At 27.2% G+C, this 22,160-nt stretch overlaps 2 protein-coding genes across 2 annotated transcripts; both read left to right on the forward strand.

Moving 5' to 3' along the window:
* The first annotated feature begins 8,373 nt into the window (after positions 1–8,373).
* LOC111028630 (L-xylulose reductase-like) lies at positions 8,374–15,512 on the forward strand. The gene is made up of 5 exons (XM_022307359.1): positions 8,374–8,563; positions 10,603–10,843; positions 12,291–12,405; positions 13,890–14,100; positions 15,317–15,512. The coding sequence occupies exons 1-5, from the start codon at positions 8,512–8,514 to the stop codon at positions 15,418–15,420; spliced, it is 723 nt and encodes a 240-aa protein (XP_022163051.1). The 5' UTR covers positions 8,374–8,511; the 3' UTR covers positions 15,421–15,512.
* A 3,226-nt stretch (positions 15,513–18,738) lies between these two features.
* Positions 18,739–21,895, forward strand: LOC111028636. Its single transcript, XM_022307366.1, has 2 exons — positions 18,739–18,909; positions 20,862–21,895. Exon 2 carries the CDS (start codon positions 21,036–21,038, stop codon positions 21,732–21,734), a length of 699 nt encoding a protein of 232 aa, XP_022163058.1. The 5' UTR covers positions 18,739–18,909; positions 20,862–21,035; the 3' UTR covers positions 21,735–21,895.
* Positions 21,896–22,160: the final 265 nt, after the last annotated feature.

The following is a 22,160-nucleotide window of genomic DNA, read 5'->3' on the forward strand; positions in this document are numbered from 1 at the left end:
TTTTAAAAATATGATTGAAAAATTTAAAAAAATGATTTTTAAAAACCGGTTTTAACCGGTAACCGATTACCAACAAATCTAACGGTTTTTAAACGATTAACGGTTATCATAGTGTTTGAAATATCTTTAAAGAAACGGTTACCGGTTACCAAAATATCAAAGTAAAACGATAACCGGTTACCGGTTTTCAAAAATTTTCGGCTCCTTCCGGAGCCGATTACCGACTTTATTGAGAACGGTTTTAAGCCCTGGAGAAAAGTTTGTCATCGACAATATTACACGATATCATCAAAAACTGAAAGACGTCATCGTTGATTTAAAATATTCATAATTTCGTTAAATAACTAATTATTGTATTTTAACTATTTTTGTTTATTAAAATTTAGTTAGGGCTTCAATATCTCATGTCCTGTGTTATTTTAGTAGGTTTATTACTGTGGGAGAATGTATGGTTAGACCACTTGTATATATGCCATTATATGGTGACGATTTGTCACTAAAAATCAGGGTGGTCGCCCATCCGGGAATTAGTGACACCCGTCAGTGTTTGAACTCAAAACATATTTTGTGTCCGCACCACACCAGGCCACTTCATTAATTATTATTAAGTTCTTTACGATTGAATCTTATAATATTCGACCATAATAATACTTTGAAATTCGTATTAATTTAGCATCATTAAAATATTTCTATAAACCTAACTAATAATGATTTTATAATGTACGCTCCTGTATGCATATTATATCATATTAATATATTATACACAGATGTTTCACGTGCAGTTGTATTATATTATTATACTCTTAATTATAATATTATAAAGTTCGCAAACGTAATCGATTAGATTCTAAGGCTTGTCTAATTAGATACAAAAAAATATGTTAGAGAATATTAAATTATTTTTCAGTAAGTTTTATAATTGGTACTATTTGATAATACCAGCTAATAAATTTAACTACGATATTGTAACAACACATATTATTATTCAGTTTCAGTTTATATTTATTTATTTAAATTAAATCCTACGATAGGTACACTATAAAAAATGAATAAAATACACTATAATTTGACTAACCGATTTTTAAATTTTATATAGATCATTTTTTGTATTTATGAGTATTTAAGTTTTAGATTCTGTATAAAATGGTGAAAGGGTTTTTTTCAATTTATGATTATAAGCAATTGAAGTTAACATTTTAACAAAAATCTTTTAAAACATTTTAAATATTTATTAATTGTTTTCTAGTTAAAATGTATAGCAATTACCAATCATTATAAACAGAGATTCACCAATATATTATGCTGATCCCCATTTTTAACCTTTTTTTTTCTGATTTTTGAGATTTTTAAATATGCTCAAAGCACTTTTCAAATTCTTTAAAAATGGTTTTACATAAATATAGATCAGATGTAGGTACCTAATATAGGATCTAATACTTATTATACTTAACCATTGTTACAAATTATCGATGCTTATAAATTAGTATAAATCACTAAAATGTTCAAAAATTACTTCTTCAAATTTTGAATTAGGCACGTCAACATTTTCAGAACTAAGTCATTTATAATTGGGGGTTCAACAGAAGTTTGTATTTTCCCAGGACACTCCTGAAGTAGGACAACAAATCTCAAGAATTTGAAATTATGGTAGTATTCCCTCAGAATATTTACAAAATCTAAAGATCAGATTTCGAATTACTGCATTATTTCATTATTGAAGAAAAAAAGGGGGTGAGCATGCTTTGAGAAACACACTGTAAATAGATTTCTAGTTAAAAATGAACATCGACTTTAATTTGAGTACCCTAAGGTTTTAAAGTTACCTATTATGATATGAAGTTTTTGTTATTGTATTACTTATAGAAAAAATTCCAAAATTAATTTTGATAATTTTTTTTTTACAAGTGTAATAAAACTATTAATAATTTGTACTCAGTACTTAGATATAATTGGATTACATTTTCAATTTCAATAAATAATTATTTAAAAAAAAATTATTTAGTACAATAAAAGTCATTTCTAACTTGCATTATTTATATCCAAGGCTGATAAAAGGTTATGCACATATTTTGTTTTAGTAATAGCGATAAACGAATATGTAGGTAACTAATATTACATTATGATAACGTGAGTGGCCAGTAGCATCTAAGTAATTAGTAGCTATAAACTATTATAGGATTTAGTAATGTAGTGGTGTTATTGATTAATATCATGAGAATGTCCTCGTCCTGCGTGGTAGTCTTATGCTGAGACGATAGTCAATTGACCCGGTTTGACTTGAAGAAACCTTAAGTCAGATTTTGAATTGGATCTACTCCAGGGTTTGGAATTCTGAGCTATTATTGACTATTTATTACTTGGGAAATTTTTACAAGTCATAGAGAATGTTGCATTCTTAATAATATTTGATTGAAAACAATTAAAAAATGTGTGCACATTTTCATAGGTCGGACTATACGTAATCAGTGGATTAAGTACTTGTTAAAATTTTTTTTACTGAAAAGTGTATTTATGACACACAATAATACTTATTTTCATCGCCAAGTCTAAAGGCTAAAATAAAGTTACTTACGTTCAAAAGTCTGTGACTCTTGCGACCATAAGATTCCATCATTTGTACATATATGGCTATATATATAACTATACAAATATATTGTATTTATAGTTTTTTATTTTTATTTATTTATCAATACTTATTAATGCTGAGCAAACAATAAAACCTAACTGGAATAATCACTTTTGTAGATAAAAGCTGCTTATTAATATTTATAATTTAATTGGATTTTTGTATGATGATAATATAATATAAAATAACGAAATGATAAATTATAAGTTGTGTAATATGTATTAATACATTTAATGTGAACCTATTACTTTAGATAATAATGTGTGAAAGGATTTTTAAAGTTATGAGAATTATATTTTCCATAACTCAACTTCTAACTTATTCACTTCTGAAGCAATAATATATGTGTTAGGTTTTAACTTGGGTTAATTGTACTATTATCGTATTCAAACATATCTAACTATTTTCCTACTTGAAAAACTTCCTGCAAAAATCTTACAAAAGTGTATTTTTGTCTTTGTTTTAATATTGGGAAATAGGTATTTTTTTGGAATTTTTTCACCCTTATAAAAATATGTACTTATGTTTAAAAAACACGAAATATTGTGCGCGATAAAAATCCGCTCCATTATCGTAGCCGTATCTTATGGGTGTATACAAATAAATACCAATTACCAATAAATTAGGAACATATGCATGTATTTATTTTTAATAATTTGTTTCCGCGTACATAAGCATTTTATACAGGTCCTAGGTGTGTAATATTGGTACCTGTGTATAATACTTTTCTACCAGCTTAAACTAACCTATATTTCTACATACCTATGATATTATATAATAATTTATTTTATAAAATGTACGTGGCCCAAAACATGAACTATTAACATTCAACGTAGTCTATAATATTACTACCCATAATCTATATTCATAAATGACAGTTTTTTTGTGAATATGTGTGTCAAGTCTATGGCACTTACGGTTCCGACATTTTGTAAATAATAAAATCATGTACTCTAGAATGTGCAACCCCGAACTCGAAGTAAAATTAAATTATATAATAATACAAATTGAATATACAGAATTAAAAATCTGTGAAGGGTCAAGTGTGCATTTAACTGAGTTTAAGAAGTGGTAAATACATGGGTATTCAATTTTTCCGTGGCTGTGCAGGTCGAGTTTGGTAGTAAGTTTATATTGGTATCGTAAATTCATATTTATATTTAGTAAGCATTTACAAACTTTTGACATTTTACTAACGTAATTTGGTAAAGAAAATTTTTTTAGATTCTTAGAGGATCGATGAATGTTTAGATTTTACAACCGTTTTTTTTTCCAGTTTAATTGCTTGTGTCTGTCTTCACTTTTTAGGGCTGTAAAAATGCTTTTAATTTCTATTTCAACAACTTTTCTGTAAGTAATGTTAGATTTGCTTATTACCTGGAAGGAGGAGTGGACAAAAGTGAACAATTTTTTGTAGCATTCAAAAGCGACGGAAAAAACAAAAAAAAATTAAGGAAGGAAAAATGAAGATTTAAGTAAAATAAATCAGTTTTGACAAAATCAATTTTGATTTTTGGGGTAACTTAAATAAAAATAACCTTAAACATACAATATTTTCACCGAATGCTAATATTCTAATCTTGTATACACCATAAAATGTTTAAAGTAATTTGACTTAAAAGCATAAAAAATTTTCGACTTTTATTAGTTTTTTTTAAAAATTAATTTCGATAACAGAGTTTCCCCTCATTTAAAAAACTTGAAAATTTAATTTAAGGTACCTTATATATGTCATACTTTTTTAAAATAAAAATGAAAATGCAAAAAATTATTATGAGTAAATCTACAATCATCTTGTAAATTATTTTAATAGTGCAATAATTTCATAAAATTTAGTTTATAATATTGGCTAACAGATGACAGATTGTCTTCGCTCAGAATTGTTTTTCCTACCTATATAATGATGACGTAAATGTGTAATAATAATATCATTGAATTTAGTTTTTACATATTATTATAACCAGTGATTCCTCTAGTCACTTATTTTATTGAAGAGCGTTAACCGTATCCTCACCTTTTATGGTGAGGTGCCCAGTTTTGTTATAAACTAAACTAAACTATACTAATTTCTGTTTTAGTTAGAAATTAAATACTGTTTCGGGTACTCAGATGATGCGGAACACTCTTTCCTTCTTTGATCATATTTTAGGTGAAGTATTATAAGTCAATTTTTTATTGAAAAATTATTCTTATCAATTATAATAAATAAACAATTACAAATATATGAAATTAAGAGTACACCACTTAAGTTTTAATTTGTGAATAAATAATAAATGTATACTTACACATATATTGATAATGTTATTGTAAATATTTTCTTATATTTATTTTTTAATCACCTACCTTTGAACTGGTAAATACAATACGATAATATAACTAATAAGGTCAAAATATGATATAAAAGATTTTTAAAAATACCTAGGTACTTAATTTATCTATCAATATTAACGTTAATGTTTTCGAATTGTATAGAATGTTCGAGAAACTTTAATCAATAATCTATGATAGCCAAATAGTAAGCAACACTCGTGTGGACTATGGTTAATACTTATAACTAATAGGTACTAACTTGATAAGTATGAATGAAGTTATCATTTATTTGAACTAGTCCAATTAGTATTTAATGACTTATATTTTTAATTTGATTGTACATTATACACACTGTTACACAATATTATCTAATGAAGTTATTTATTTAAGCTTAATATCTAATTAACGAAAATCCCAAAATCCTATCTCAATAATTATACATGTGTATAATACCATATTATACTATTCAAAAACAACAACAACAAAAATAATAATAATAATAAACTGTATAATTTGAGTTAAATTGTAATATTAAAGTGTGGATAGTAAGTACCTACATTTATTGTGTAGCTATTGTTGTGTAAGGTCTAGGCTCATAATGTATAATAACTAGGAATTTAATCACTATATTATATTTCCACCAGATCAAAAGCCCATTTAAAATTCGTGCACACAATTTTGATTTTTTTTTTTTTTAAGTTTCTTTTTTGAATTTGATAACATTCCAGGTTGGACGAGAAATATGATTTATAATGTTTGGACAGAAAAAGTAAAGTGATGGCGTCATATATTTTCCCTCACAAAGTTTCGTCTTATAACTCTGCAGATATACTTAAAAAATTTAACTAACTTTAAAATGAAAGAGAGGACATTTGTATGACTTATTCACTGATTCTGAATACAAGGTGAAAGCATATTGTAATAAGAATATAAGATCTCCTTTCAAATGAATTATAACGACGATAGAAATGATTGACTTTTAGGCTTTTGTAGAAATTTGTTGTAGTCTCATAAAATTAAAATCTGAAAAGTAAAATTGTTGTTTCATATTCAACGTTTTCAAATAATGTGGCGGACATACGATTACAGCGACAGAAAATATTATGGTTGTAAGGAACAGGGCCAAAGATAAATAATATTATAGTTTTATGTTTATTATGGGTGGTATTTTTATTTATGGAATTTTCCTCACAAATTACTACAAATTGTACTCGAAAACAACTTACGGCTATTATACAACAGTTACCGTAAAATATACTAAAGAACAAAAAACTTAAATAAAAATAAAAAACGTTGGCACGAAGCAGCAGTTACCCTAACCATTACAGACATGCAACTGCCAGGACGTATGCCAACGTTGGCGAGTAGGTAATGTTCTTGTAAAGTTGTAAAATATGTTGACATGGAATAGCTTCAAAACTATTGTTACAGGGGGATCATAATACTTAGAATTTTTGGCAGTGTCAAAAACGACATCAAAAATTGAATGGGTAAATTAATATCGTAATAATGTTCAACTGACCATACTCACTGTATTATGTTTGCGTAAAATGCGTAAAACTTGTTATTCGTTGAAGGCAAAAATAACGTTTGTAGTTTTCGAAAAAAATGTAAGGATTAAAAGAATGAACATAAATATATAGGAATTCAAGTATTATATTTTAGTTAAACATGTATTACTTCGTAAATATTATAAGTATTGACGAATTGGACATGTATCGCATGATGTAGCTATACCAATGATGGTAAATAATTTGAATAATTTCTAATTAATTTCAAGGTTTTGTTTTGTAATGCTAACAAGAAGTTGATCTATTTTTATTTTATATTTTGAACATTCACTTTAATTTTTAATAATATACTGCATACTAATCTGATCTAGTATTTTGCGATTAAAATAAAATATAACGTATACCGTTTTCACCGTTTAGGCGTTTTCAGTCTTGTAATAGGTAAATTTTAATGTTTTGTTGTTCTGGCGTTCGGTTTAATGATTTATTTTCCCTGACTTCTTAAAAGTCATTATCAACGATATCCACCGCAAATTATAAATGTCCATAGAATCTCAAAATATATATTGTAAATACTTATGATGAAAAACAAAAAAATATGACCACAACCTTTTTTAACCATTAGTACCAATGGACGGTATTTGGTGTGTCTGGAAAATGTTTGGCATGTCTATAAAAATCGAATGCATACAAAATACAATCATAATTGTACTTATGTTACTTAAGATTTGTATGCTGTTACATAAACTGATCAATTATGATCCATAATACAATGCAAGTAATTAATCATTTTTAGAATATCGCCTTTTAATTATTAAAACAACGTTATGTATGATATACAGACGCTGTATGATTTTTTAAATATCATATTCAATTAGAAAATTGTATTTTATTAAACATTTATTGATACCCAGAATATATTTAGATTATTGTTTAAGTTATTAGAATATTCAAATTTTTTTTATAAAATAAACTAAAGTAAGGAGTATTTTAAAATTAACCATTGGTTATAGTTGTACAAAAATGTATACTAATATAACCCAGTTCAAAACTGAATTTTACATTAAAAATTGTAATAATATTTGATCAGATATACAATGAACATAGAACGTATGATTATAATAATACATTTCGTGCCCTTAAAAGACATTTGAATAATACATTAATTGATTAGGTGCGATAATATTTAACTAGTTATTTCGTTTGCATATTATAAATTAATATTTCATATTATATAATAAATGTATATATTTTTTTAAATGTTTTTTTTAAATTTGACCGAATTCTAAAGTTTGTTTACAAAAATTTTATTTACAATTTACATAAAATGATAGACACAGTATTATCGAGTTCGGTATACAATTTTACACTCAGTTTTATTTTTATCTTATGTGTATGTATCTTGTTATATTTTAATTGCTGATGTCTACCTCTTATGTTTTTATACACAATTATCAAAATGTGTAAAAAAAAGGCTTGCATTTCTTAGGAAATAAATAAACAAGTAACCAAATTTATTGTCATATTCCACGCAGTGATGAAAAGTAAAGAAGAAAAAAATGAAAAATACCTAGATGGCACAAACTTTGTTATTTTAACGAAATACCGAGGTGTGACCTTCATCTGCGGCAATGGCATAACAACATCACGAAAATAGTATAATATAATATTCGTTTCGAACCAATTTGACACTGCCCTACGACCTATGAGTGTTTTTATATTACGTACTATAATATGATATAATAATATACACCGACGGTAATTAAATTAGTTTCGTCGGCCGGTAATTAAGTCGAATAAAATAATAACAACAAAAACAACAGGCGCGCGAACACGGCGAATGAATAATATTATACTATATTATATTTATATAATGTGCTCCAGAGATAACGGCTCGGGTATGGCTGGCAAAACAATATAAATACGATCAATCGGCCAGCCACTTTGACCATATACCTTCAGTGCCGCCTACCCGCGCAATCGAACCACTGCAGCCTACCGCTGTTCATAATATTATTATTGTAATAATTCGTTCAAATTCACAAGCTTTCACAACTAGACGACATGGAAGAATTCTTCAAAGGCAAAAAGTTCATCGTCACCGGCGCTAACGCGGGTAAGGGTCTTTTGCAAAACAATTCAAAATTTACTGTTAATGTGGAAAAACGATCGGTAGGTTAAACTAACATTATAATAGTGATAATACTTTGTTTTTTCGATATTCCATGCCATGTTAAACATAAGTTTTTTTTATCATTCTTTAAATTAGGTCTACTATGAATTATTTATGAGATGATTACGTGTGAATATTTTTCAATATTATTATTTTCTGACGGGTTTACTTATTGATATTTCAAAACGGGTTTTCTTTGGACCGACTTTCGAAATAATTCGAAATTATCTTACGAAATGTTTGTGAGTACATAAAAACAAAAACCAGATTCGTTTTCAATCGTATACATTTGATGTTCATGTGTTGTTCCAATTGTAGAAGTTATGTGTCATGTGAATTATGTTTTGCTAGTTACTATATTGGATCAATTTTTATGATTTTTTACAGACAAATGATTTTATAACATTTGATGTGTATAATATTTTAATTTAACTTTTAATTTTTTAATACTTTTTTTTCAAATAATAGTACCTATGTATTTTAAAGTAGGTTTGTCATAGGTATTCATCGATATATCCCTATATCAGTAGGCAGTGTACATAATTTTATTTTGTGATTTATTCGACAACAATGTTGATTTTAAATAAATGCACTAATTTATAGATAGTATCATTCTTAGGCACAACTAATGAGTTGTATTAAATAAAATAAAATATTTGAAGATAATAATAAATCAAACTATACTTGTGCCTATATGTTAACTTCCAGCAGTATTAAGTACTAAGTATATTATACTTACTAGTTGTTTATAACTAAAGTGCTGTGCAATTATTATGGTTAAAGTTGTACGTTCATAGGAAAACAAAGTTTGAAAAAGGTATGATTACTGCGGTATATTGGTAGTTACTCTCTAGGCCAGTGTTTCCCAACCTTTTTACCACCACGGACCACTTCCACAATATTTTATAGGTCGCGGACCACCTCAATTTTACACAAACTAGGAAGACCTTTTTTTTTTTTTTTGCTCATTAACAAGAATACACAAAATGTATTAAAATTTTTTTATTATTTTACTGTACTATTATATATAATTATTTAATTATTAAACTTTACTAATAATTTACTTAGTGTGATTTTTGTGGCTGCATTTCTTTGACCAGTTTTTCAATTCTCGGATGAATGTTGCTAATGGCTAAACGCATGTCGTCACTTACGTCCAAGCGATTTCTCTGTTTATTTTTGATCACAAGTAGACTGGAAAATCCTTGTTCACACAAATACGTAGTTGAAAATACTACTAAATAACGTAAGGCAATTTCCCGTAGTTGAATATGTAATGTTGCCCTTCTGCACCAAAATTCCTCAAGGTTCATACCAGAATCAAACATATTTTTGCAGTCAGAGTCATTTTGCAGTTTTAATAGAAAACTAAGAAAGGTACCGCGGACCACCTATGACTGGCCCACGGACCACCGGTGGTCCGCGGACCACCGGTTGGGAAACACTGCTCTAGGCTAATTAGGACTTATCAATTGCATTGCGAACCGTATAAATACATTATAATCACTCAAACAAATTTATTTTATTTTGTTCTGAATGAATTTTGCAAACAAACATTAAATTATCGACATTTCAATAAAACATTATTAATGTGAAAAAGATAATATAATATAATATTTAAGTGAGAGATAATGTATTTTTATCTGATTTTTATCGTTTCTGAGCTTAACAACAATAGGTTTTTAATGGGTTATAAATTATTGCTTGGTATTAAAAATTAATAAATTAAAATGCATTGATTTTAAACTATCCAAAAATAATGTGCATGCTACTTGATATTTTCCCCTTTGCAAAGAAAATTGAGGAAATATAGATATGGTTTCAAAATATAGAAAAATATATAGGAATATATATTCTAATATACCCTGAATATACTCATACTCGTATAGTTTATTTAAATCTATATAGAGTGTACAATAAAATTATGTACGGGCAACTAAATGTTGTAGTATAGTTTTTTAATATTTAAATTGCGAATACAGGAATTGGTGAGACGATTACTAACCGCCTAGTGTCGTTGGGTGCTCACGTTTTCGCTGTTGGACGTGACGCAAAGAAATTACCACCCGCTGGACCTTACCTAACTCCAGTTTGTGCAGATGTGGGCGAATGGGACTCCTATGATATTATTAAAAAATTGGGACCAGTCCACGGTTTGGTGAACAATGCTGGAGTTGCCTTTATCGAATCTTTCTTTGACATGACACAAGAAGGATGGGATAAGTATGTTTTTTTCATTATTTTTACTTAGCCTAAAAACTTGATACTATTCTATCAATATTATAATTTATTATTATAGAAGACTGAAATACATTTTTAAATATTTCTATTAAGTAGGAAGGAATGTTTAGAATTTAAATTCTAAACATTCTTAAATGCCAAGATTATTCCATTTTATTAGTTATATAGTTAATATAGTTATTACTTATTAAGTATAATTTATACGACATATGTCTCAACACTAAGATAAATACCAAATTAAGTTGTTCGCGTTGAATGCTTAGCCGATACCACGTATTTTTAAAATTGTATAGGTATGTATAGGTACATTTAAAAAAAAATTTTAAATTTTGTATTTTAATGTGAATTTGTACATATTATTTATTTGTCGATACAATAATATGATAATAATATTAAAAACACATTTTAAAGAATGAATTTCATTGAATGACCTAAAAATGGTTCCAAGTTATAAGTCAAATGTACGAATTTCGTTCACGTTTTATTTTACGATATAAATGAGAGTCGTTCACGTGTAATTAGCAAAATTTCAACGTGAACATCGAGTTAATTCAGACCGTTAAAATCGTTCATCGCCAATTGCGTTCCTTCCAAACGCTTATCATATTATTGCTTTTATCTAAGCTAAATCATTACGTTTTTAATGATACACCATGCACCTTTTCTATAGTATAAATGGGTTGGATTGCTATATTGAAAATTGAGTTTATATAGTTTTTTTTTATGAATACGCCTAATTAGATACATAGTATACTACATAAAAAGAGAGCTTACAGAATAATAGTAAACAATATTTTTATCTTATCATTTCGAGAGTTACTTTGCACGATAATAATTTCATAGATAAAAAAACAAATTAAAATTAAATAATTGCACGAGTAATAATAAGCGTACAGGTTTAAAAATGATTTGTTTATCAAAACATTATATACAGAATAATATAATGTAAATTCAATAATATAAAATTGATTCGAAATCTTTTTGTTCATGAAAAAGTGAGATAAAATTAAAAGATTTTTATTGGTATTATACGCCGTACATATTTGTAAATTTGTAGATTTTGAATATTTCAAACGTGGGATTTTCAGATGAACGCATAGAGGACTTATCACATGATTTTGTATTTACAATATTACACTATGTTATTATGAATGCATTTGACATTAATTGTAGTGATTATCCGAAATGTCGGCACATTATAACATATTCTCATACATCAACAATATTATGAATCATATTATCATATTTATGATATGCGTATTACAGAATTATGTCGATTTTGGTTTTATCGGTGATAATAATATACAAGTTTAAGAATGAACCGAATTTCGCCCAAAATTAATAATAGTATTTCGCTTGAATAGTTAATCAACACCAATCTATATCATACTCGTAATATTGTTATATAACATAACATTTGATTTCCCAGAACATTAAACATCAACGCAAGAGGAATCGTTCGCATAAGTCAGGCTGTAGCAGAGAACATGAAGAACGCTGGAATTAAAGGATCCATCGTTAACGTGTCCTCAACAATTTCAGAAGTATGTATGAAATTTAATAATATTATTATAGCTTAAAAAAAAAAAAATGGAACACGATGATGGCTCATGACTGTAGAGTTTGGATTATTATTCAATTGTATATTTTTCCATTTTTCCATTTTCACATTTTTGTATTTTCGTCAGTGATCTTTACGAATCATATTATTTGAAACTTATGACAATTATATTATATAAATAATATTACTAGGCACTAAATAGTTATTGAAATAATGATAAGTTTACTAAGTATATACCTATAATTATAATTTGTTTAATTTGTTTTTAATTATTTTAATACCTCATAAAATTTATAAACTAATAATAATAATTACTAATTACAAATCGTACACTTTTTACCATAATATTACTCAATTATAATTTTTTTCTTGCATATCTGTTGCATATTTTCAGGATTTTTATTGAATATTATATCTATGTCATATTTTGATACTTTTTAGTGTATAAATCTTCGCTCTGCAGGTAGGTATATAATATAGTGATTTTCGTACGGCCATAAATTGTTACCGTGAGTCACATTCAGCCCTTAAAATAATTATTACACGTATTGTCGTTGTACTATCGTTTAATATTGACCCAATTACATTTTTACAACTAATAAACTATTATCTCAGAAAGCCTAACCTAACCTAGAAAATATACCAATCTTCTTCTTAACAGCTTAGCGGACCATGTAGATCCATCGCCACTACCGCTTTTCTATTCCATCGATCCCTATTATTCGCATCCTAGAAAATACACTAATATAATACTTCATAGATGTGATATCGATAATTAAAATTTATCATAATGAACTTGTTCTTGTAAACTGTTATTATTGTTGTCGGCCCACAATCGAACTATTATTTTTATAGCTATAATACTACTCATAATTATTATGCAGTTACAAGAGCTGGAGTTAATTATTTTTATTAGTTATTTTAATATTATACGATTATTGTTAAGCTCTTAATTTATGAAATCATGAATCTTAACAATCCATCACTTCTATGACTTTATAATAAATTAATGGTTAATTCATCATAAAAACATATGACTATACATATATCTATCTGATCCTACCTACTTTGAGACGAATTGAAGTGAAAAAAATGAAAAATACAATAGGTCTTAAAAAGTTTACCGTTTCTTTTTTAAATAATAATCATTATTAAAACTGGCCAAATGTTTCCAAGAGTGTTTAAAATTATACGCTGAAGTAATTTCAGAAAAACAAACTTGTAATATTAATTATTCCTCAAAAATTAACAACAAAGTTTGATTTTTAATTGCATTGTATGTATAAACTGCACTGTGCACATACATAAACATAATATATTTAATATAATACATTGGGTGTGTATTAAATTCAAACGTAATGTTTTAATCTTTAAGCGATTTATTTACTTTATGAATTATTTTTATGGTCCTATAAATACAACAAGTGAATTTATTATTATGATGTATTAATTAAATTATCATTTTAGAGAGCTATTCCAGACCACACATCGTATTGTGCATCAAAAGGTGCAGTCAATCAAGTGACAAGAGTTATGAGTATCGAGCTCGGAAAATTGGGTATCCGTACAAACAACGTCAACCCGACCGTGGTTATGACAAAAATGGGTGCTAAAGCATGGTCCGACCCAGCTAAATCCAACCCAATTTTAAGTAGAATACCACTTGGACGATTTGCTGGTAAATACTTAAACATACCTAACACAGATCTAGATTTCATCGAATTCAAGAATGTTTTTCTGGTAGTCGTTTGTTCTAAACAAGCTATCACTTATTTTTCTTCTTCTGTTCTTTCTTTTTTTGTTCCATACAATTTTTCTCGATTTTTTCAACTATATTTTATATTATGTTAATAATTCTAATACATAGACACTTAGCTACATGACCCAATCCCTCAATTTTTAAGAATCCTTAATTAACCAATTAAATCGTACAAATAAACTTAACAATAATGCAGATTTAAATGAAGTGATTACCTACGAAGTATGAACTAAATCAAACTGTTCAGTTTCAGTAGATAGTCATTTTGTAAGTACTGAACTGTATTGCATGCGATTTTAAAGCTGATTTCTTATAACCTAATTAAATACTATTATAAAAATTAAAATGGCCCAGTGTAGGTACCGAGTTTAAAAAAAGGAATTCTTCGATATCATAATACTATGTTAGTTTTCAAATTGATAATACCAATGCATAGTAATACGAGTATGTACATGAAAACTTCAGTTGATATTATTAGTTACTCGAGTATTACTGTATACAATATTATGCGCTAAAGTATCATCATTTAGCTTTTGAACAACGCAAATAATTTAAAAGTATAAAATGTTTTAAATAGTACCTATCCAAAATGAGTAGTGAAGTAAAAGTAATTAAGTGATATTTGTTTAAATAAATTGTTTTTACATGTGACTAGCTGTATTACCTGATTTCGCCCAGGTTAAAACTATATTGTATTTTCTACCGTTTTTGTTTTGCTCCAGTTAAAAGTTAAAAATATGATATAAACATTATAATGATTAATTGTTTGAAAATTTGAAAAAATTATGTACCTGATTAATACCTATGGAAAATTAGGAAAACAATATAGCTGATTTCAGACATTAAGACAACACCTATTCGTATAAGTGTACATTTTGTCACACCTATTGATGATTTATAAATGTATTGAACAATTTCGATTGTATCATAGTATCTAAAGCAGCTTATAATAATATAGTGTGCTTCAACTGGATAAGTTTTAGATAATTTATATTCAAATTGTACAGATATTTACTTAATATTAATTTTAAATTAAATACTATTATAAATCCTCAAAATATATTATTGTTTTAATATTATATTAATATAATAATATAATTTTCATATTATTATATTTTTGTTTATTTATTTACAGAGTGCGAAGACGTCGCAAATGTGACTCTATTTTTGCTCAGTGACTATTCTACCTACGTAAATGGTGTTTCAATTCCAGTGGACGGTGGATTTTTGGCCAGTTAAATATGGATTACCCAAGAAACAACACTATACTCACAGTGCGAACGGTCTGAATATCATCAAGAGAGGATAATTGAATTATTTTAATTATAAAACGATCAAGATTTAAAACTTAATTTAATTAATTTTTACTTTTTTTTAGATTTAAATTTTATGAATTATTCATTATATTTTTTTAATACGTGTTCAACAAATTAATAACACTGCATTTTTTGTGTATGTTAAATGCAAATAATAGATTTACAAACGTATACATAATATTTTGTTTCAATTTAAAGAATAAAATGGAATTTTAGTTTATTACTTAAGTTTTTTTTTTAAGTAGTAGGTACATCAGTATCTACCCTGATGTTGTATAAACAAGTAGATACAGTGATTGAGTGTAATATGTTTTTAGATCTTAACCGACTTAGTACCTATCCTATTAGTATTTAATTTATTATATCTTTTGTATTCATCAAATGATTCCATAAGCGGTAGCAGGTTAACAAAAAAATGGTCAAGGTTTTGTTTAAAATGCATGGGCGTAACTATGCAATAATTCTTGGTGAACTAAAACCTTGGTCAGAGACCCCGTTAAAATAGCTGGATAATTTATTTCACTAGTTTTTTTGCTTCACAGATTCGACTGCAGTTTCTAAGTTACACAACCAAAGTTCCACGACAAATTATTTTTAAAGTAAACACTATTTGCGTTTAATCCATAAACTATTATACAGCTACAGCTTTATGAGATGTAGATACATTAAGTTGCACATTTAATGGAATTAGATTTGGTTATTTATTGAGAGGTAAAAATGCAGGTAATTTATAGTTACGACTTACGTTGCATGGGTTGGCCGTAGGTACAATAGATCTTACAGACAAATAAAATAGACTATTTCAACCATCAAAAACGATTCCTAGTAGGACAGCTGGATTTTAATTTTGTTTTTTTATTTAAAAGAATAAACTTTTATTTAGGTTAGGTTCTCTAACTCTGTTTTTGAATTCACATACAAATATAATGCCAGAAAAAGAATTAAAAACATTTTCACACATAGGAGCTTATAATTTATTACTAATTTTCAAAACTGTGGTTTTAATTTAAGTCTAATTCAAATTGAACAATTTCAAATTAAAAACAATGAAAACATTTTTTTCAAATAAAAATAAAAAATAATCAAAACCTGACTATTTCACGAGGAATGAGAACTGTTCTTGAAAGTATTGTTGTAGTACTAAAATTGCGTTGGCTCCGACACCCTTACGACTTGGGATCTAAAATGCCATCATCAATTTTATTATGAAAACGTCGTCATTTAATAACTGTAACGTAGGTATATAAAAATAAATTTACTTTTATATATTTTTAGAAATACATAATATAGATTAGGTAAAATACAGACGAGATGGTATACTGGGATTTTTTTAAGATTTTGAGTACCTTTAATGATTGATAATCTATAAAGACATAATCGACAATATCTATTTTATATATTACTATAGGTTTTTAATCTTTAATAATAAAATTTTTTTAATTCTCTGACAAGCAACATTTACAAAGTGTAGTTATAATTTTTAAACAAATACCTTTATTGATACATGCAAATATGCCGAGTATATCTATTACATTTTTATTTTATACATAGTTTAAAATAACTAATCACCTTTTTAATGTATTTTCTGAAAGTTTCTGTTTGTCATTATAGTTTATAATTTTACAAAGAATAATTGTAATATATTAGTGGAATTTCATTTTTTGAAAATATTATTCTACGGTTTGGAAATAATATTTTATAGCACTAAATACGTTGAGCTGCAGTACTTCTTGTTTGAACATAAAATAAATATTGTTCTTTAAATATGTAGGATGACCTTTTTTTAAATGTAATACAGTATACGGTATACTTTTATATATTAAAAAAAAACAAGAACTAAATTAATGAAAACGTTTTGGAAACTAATTATCACTAATTATTTTCTAAGTGCAATACTGTTATTGTAATAAATATGACCATGTAAAATTAAATTTAGCCAAAACACAATTCTCAATTCTGTTTTTTTTAACTTTGTAAATTTTGTTGTTAAAACTTAAAAAATTTTTTAAAGTTATTATTATGAGTAAGTACGCTGTAATATTTAAAAATTAAATATAAATCGTTTACGATGACACCATTTGTAGTGGTATACTCGGTTGAATGGCTTAAAATTAAAGGACCACCAAAACTATTGTATATTAAATGTTCTAATAACATTCTTATGAATTATAATGACCATGCGTATATTTATACGTTGTGTTTTTTAGATTTTATGATAACATTTTAAAAATATTCATAATAATCGTACCCTGTATATTTTATTAGATTTTAGATTTACTATTAAGTATCATTCAGGTTATAGAATCGCATTAATTATTCGATTTAATAAATACAAATATGTATTGGTGACACTAATAGTATTTATTGTAATAAAGATTTTTAATAAATTTGTATTTAAAATTAATTTACAAAACACAAATTTCATTTTAACGATGTTATTAAAAAAAATTCAATTGTTTTGTTGTTATAAACATTTATTTTGTATTGTTGAAAAATATTAAATGCTAATGGGCTTACAAATATTATTTGATTTGCTTGATTGCAGCCATATGTAAGTTACATTTAAAAAATCAATGAATGGCATTAACCTACCCTGTCCTAACTTTTTTTAAATTTGTTTATTGTGGTATCACTGCATTAGGCTGAACTGTTTGCATACCGCATGGCCGCCATGATCTATAACCGAGATCCATATTACGTCCAAATCATACCAAAGCATAACTTCGTCTGGACAATTTGATTACGCAGCACTGTTGAATATGAAAAGTTATAAGTCTATATTTTTTATACAAACGTTTATAGAATATGATAGAAAATGAGTGAAGTGCAATTTAATGTTAACATAATGTGTGTTAGATATAATTGTTGAAGCTTCGGTTACAATATTATGATTGTATCAATTATTTTTCATCACGACACGTCCTTTGAGACTGCTAATGAAACATTATCAATTAAGTCATACGCCCCCTATGTTCGGATGTTCCATTTACATTTGTAAAAATATTGCAAGCAATAATTAAGTACATTTAATTCATAAATACTTGTGCATGGTTATAATCATGTTACATAATGTGGAACAAACTTGCATGATACAGTACATACCCCACAAATAGCATGCATTGACAAATGCATAAGATGAAACACAGATTAAGTGACATGTTCAACAAGGGAATAACAATGGTAAAATATTTCAAAATGAGAAAATGACATTAACAAGTGGACTAGTCCAATTCAGATGTCGCGTGACAAAACTCAGTGGGGATTACAGATTCCGCAACGTTTTATAAACTTTAAGCCCACACAGCGACGGTGCAGTGTCTATAACCATAGAACAATATAATATGGTCTTACTATAACCATACAATTGTCAACGTTCACGTCACACACGATATTAGAAAATCATCCAAGTGAGGTAAGAAGTGAAATACACATTTAAACTATTTACGTTCATTCACGGAATGAACGCAAATATTCATTCATATTCATTAATTTAATTTATTTATATCAGGGGCTTGTAACAGTTGTAACTCCTTCGGTTTCGGCTCAAATCGTCTTGTGTGTAAAGTAAACTTTGAAAAATTTTCTAGGTATGTACCAAAAATGTTCAAAGAAAACTATCGTTACTTAAATTTTATTTTTGGTATCGGTTTTTAATTGGCATACTGGTTTTATATTTATTTCCGGTTTCAAATATTTTTCAGTTTCGACTTTAAATTTATTACCAATTTCCAATTGTTTTCGGTTTCGGTATTTAACGGTTTATAGCAGTATCAAGTCCTACATATTTGAATACATATGGTGTAATCAATCAATGATTTTACATCAGTTTAATATTATTTAGTAGTGAGATAGAAATCACACACATAAACATTCGATAGGTCATTATAGCGTTTTGATTAACACAAAATAAACTCCCAGTTACGAACTTTCTTTCTTACTAATTTTTTATCTGCTACTAGAGGTGCTCTACATGGTAGGTATCATGGTAGCGTTATTATAACGATGACATTTCTACGATTTATTCTCTCATATTCACAATCAGTTAAGTACATACATAATTTATAATATTTTAATAATATATTAATTATTAATTCATTTATACGTTTATCTATACATATTTACATCTACTGATTCAATATGAAAAAATCATACTACAAGTCTACAACCATTACTTCTTTAACCATGATGTTGACCACCGAAACCTCAAAAAAACACATTTGTTTAAAATATTTAATTCATAATATCTTAAAAAATGTATGAGACACTGCTAATCAAAAAACCATACGATTTTAAAACTTAACATACTATTTAAACTCTACGCTGATGATTTAAAAGTGTATAGGTATGATAGTGAACTCTATGGATAATGTAAGAAGTTACAAGATGATTTAATTAGTAATTTCGATTTATTTACAAATGTATGCTCAAAATAATTTATATCCTTTAATTATTCCTAAAACACGATTTATGCGTAGTTAAAATTATGCTATTAATAACCAGGACCTTAGTTAGCTTTCATAAAACATTTGGTACTATTTCGGCTGGTGATCTTTCTTTTTTTCAGAATATATTTCTTTTATTTATTGCAAAGCAATGACATAATATTAAAGTTTATCAGGAATCAATGCTGGGATCTTAAAAATATTCAATGTCTAAAATTTTTATTTTACTCTCGGGTACGTATTGTTTATTATTTTTGTTTCGTTATCCGTTATCAATTTCAATAGTTTATCGTTTACCGATATGGTATCCATTATCGATTTCAATCGTTTTTGAATTGTTTAACGTTATAAACGTGACGTTATAATAAATTTTTGTAGCCCTGATAGTATTTACTATAATTATACCCAGAAATTACCGAATATATATGGATTTTAGACAGTCATAATTTGTTAACAGATTTGAAACTAAATATTAGAAAATACAAATCAAAAGAATTTATTATGAATGAAAAAACAACACAATTTTATTAATCAGAGACCAAATCACTAAGGAACTTGTAAATACAATATATTATAATATCATAAAACAGTTAGGATAACTATCATCAACAACCAAATGTTACTTGAAATTGTTAGTAAGAAACATAGGTTATAACTTAAAACCAAAACCACAATAATAATTATTGATTACCTACATAAATATTATTCCAAACCCCAAAAACCTGAGAACCACTTTTGCATTTTAACCACTGGGACCGCTGCAGTCCCCGACCACTTTTCATGAAAGTAACTATACCAAACATAGGTAGAAATGTAGAATAGATAAATATTACAAAAATATTATTACATTATCATAACTTAAAATATGATAATATTCTTTGTCAAACAAAACGGCTGCTAACTATTTTTTTGGATTTTGCAGTGTTTTGAGGCTGACAAAACAGCCAAGCAGCTCAGCGAGCAGCAGCAGCAGACAGCAGTTACGATCCATCTACCTACCTTAACTCTACACGGCATTCTTTGTTGGAGAAAACGCACCATTTTAATTAATTACACATTGTTTTAAGATAGTTTAACCTCACATTTTTTTTAAAAAATGATGCAGGTATATTGTTGGTTATCCCTCTTATTTGTGTTCATTTGTAATATAATAATTGGTGATACCTACGTACATTTCTCAACTGAGTGTCCTAGGCATATTTATCAAAAACAGGATTATAACCATACATTACGGATACCCGAAACAAGAATCTCTTCCAGTATTTTCGTAGACAATCTTTATCACATCAACAAATACGGTCACGTTAATTTTGTTTGCTATCGTTATATGGGTTATAATAGTTTACCACGTCCAGTAAATCCTAAAAAAGTACAACAGGAGGTACGTGACTCGTGCGTCGATTGTGACGCCGGACACTTAATTCCTCATCTGCATGGTGGAACTCCAAACGCTCGTAATTATTTTTCTCAAAATAGTCACCTAAACAAAGGATTCTGGAAAGAGGTCGAAAGCTCACTTGAACACAAACCAAGAGAAAATACAGTTGTCACAATACAGTTGTTATACAATTATAATACAAAATCGAATGTATATAATTTACTCCATTATCCTCCACCAACTCATATACAGGCTGTCATAATGCATGATAGTGGAAATCCAAATAATCAAAACCCGTTTATTCACGAATGCATGAATATTCGGAACGAAGCAAATCATCACTTTGATGGCAACATACTTATTAATAAAACTCTCGAAAATATTCCTCTTAATATTAAGGCTCGCTGTATCAAATAATTTTAACCATTTCAAAAACTTGAACTTATAAATGGAGTTCAGTGTTTCTTTTCTTTCTTTATTTCACCCAAACCAATTGAAATTTACAAAATAATACATAATTTCGTTTTCTATATGATTTACTAAAAAAAAAAAACAACATATACTTTGATACTTATAACTGGACTAAAAATCCGCAGCCTTTCATGTCTCAATAAACTATAATGATTAATCCCCCTCCCCAAAAAATAACTCTAAACCTAAACTACAAAATACAATACGTATATATCGTTTATACAAAAATACGATATTCATTTGTATAATAATTTATGCCCCTGAACACAACCCACAGTGTATTATTAGCTATGCATTATTAACTTGTTTGGTTATTGTTCAATTGTTCAAATTTATACGCAAATCACAAAAATATAATTTTAGGTAATGCTT

Source organism: Myzus persicae, unplaced genomic scaffold, assembly GCF_001856785.1.
Source record: "Myzus persicae strain clone G006 unplaced genomic scaffold, MPER_G0061.0, whole genome shotgun sequence".
In the NCBI taxonomy this organism is placed as follows: Eukaryota; Metazoa; Arthropoda; class Insecta; order Hemiptera; family Aphididae; genus Myzus; species Myzus persicae.

What these genes read in the sequence shown, in the direction of transcription:
- LOC111028630 (XM_022307359.1), top strand. Translation starts at nt 8,512, where the DNA reads ATGGAAGAATTCTTCAAAGGCAAAAAGTTCATCGTCACCGGCGCTAAC. An exon ending in TGTCCTCAACAATTTCAGAA is followed by an intron (nt 12,406 to 13,889) that starts GTATGTATGAAA and finishes TTATCATTTTAG; the next exon opens with AGAGCTATTCCAGACCACAC. An exon ending in ACCACTTGGACGATTTGCTG is followed by an intron (nt 14,101 to 15,316) that starts GTAAATACTTAA and finishes ATTTATTTACAG; the next exon opens with AGTGCGAAGACGTCGCAAAT.
- LOC111028636 (XM_022307366.1), top strand. Translation starts at nt 21,036, where the DNA reads ATGATGCAGGTATATTGTTGGTTATCCCTCTTATTTGTGTTCATTTGT.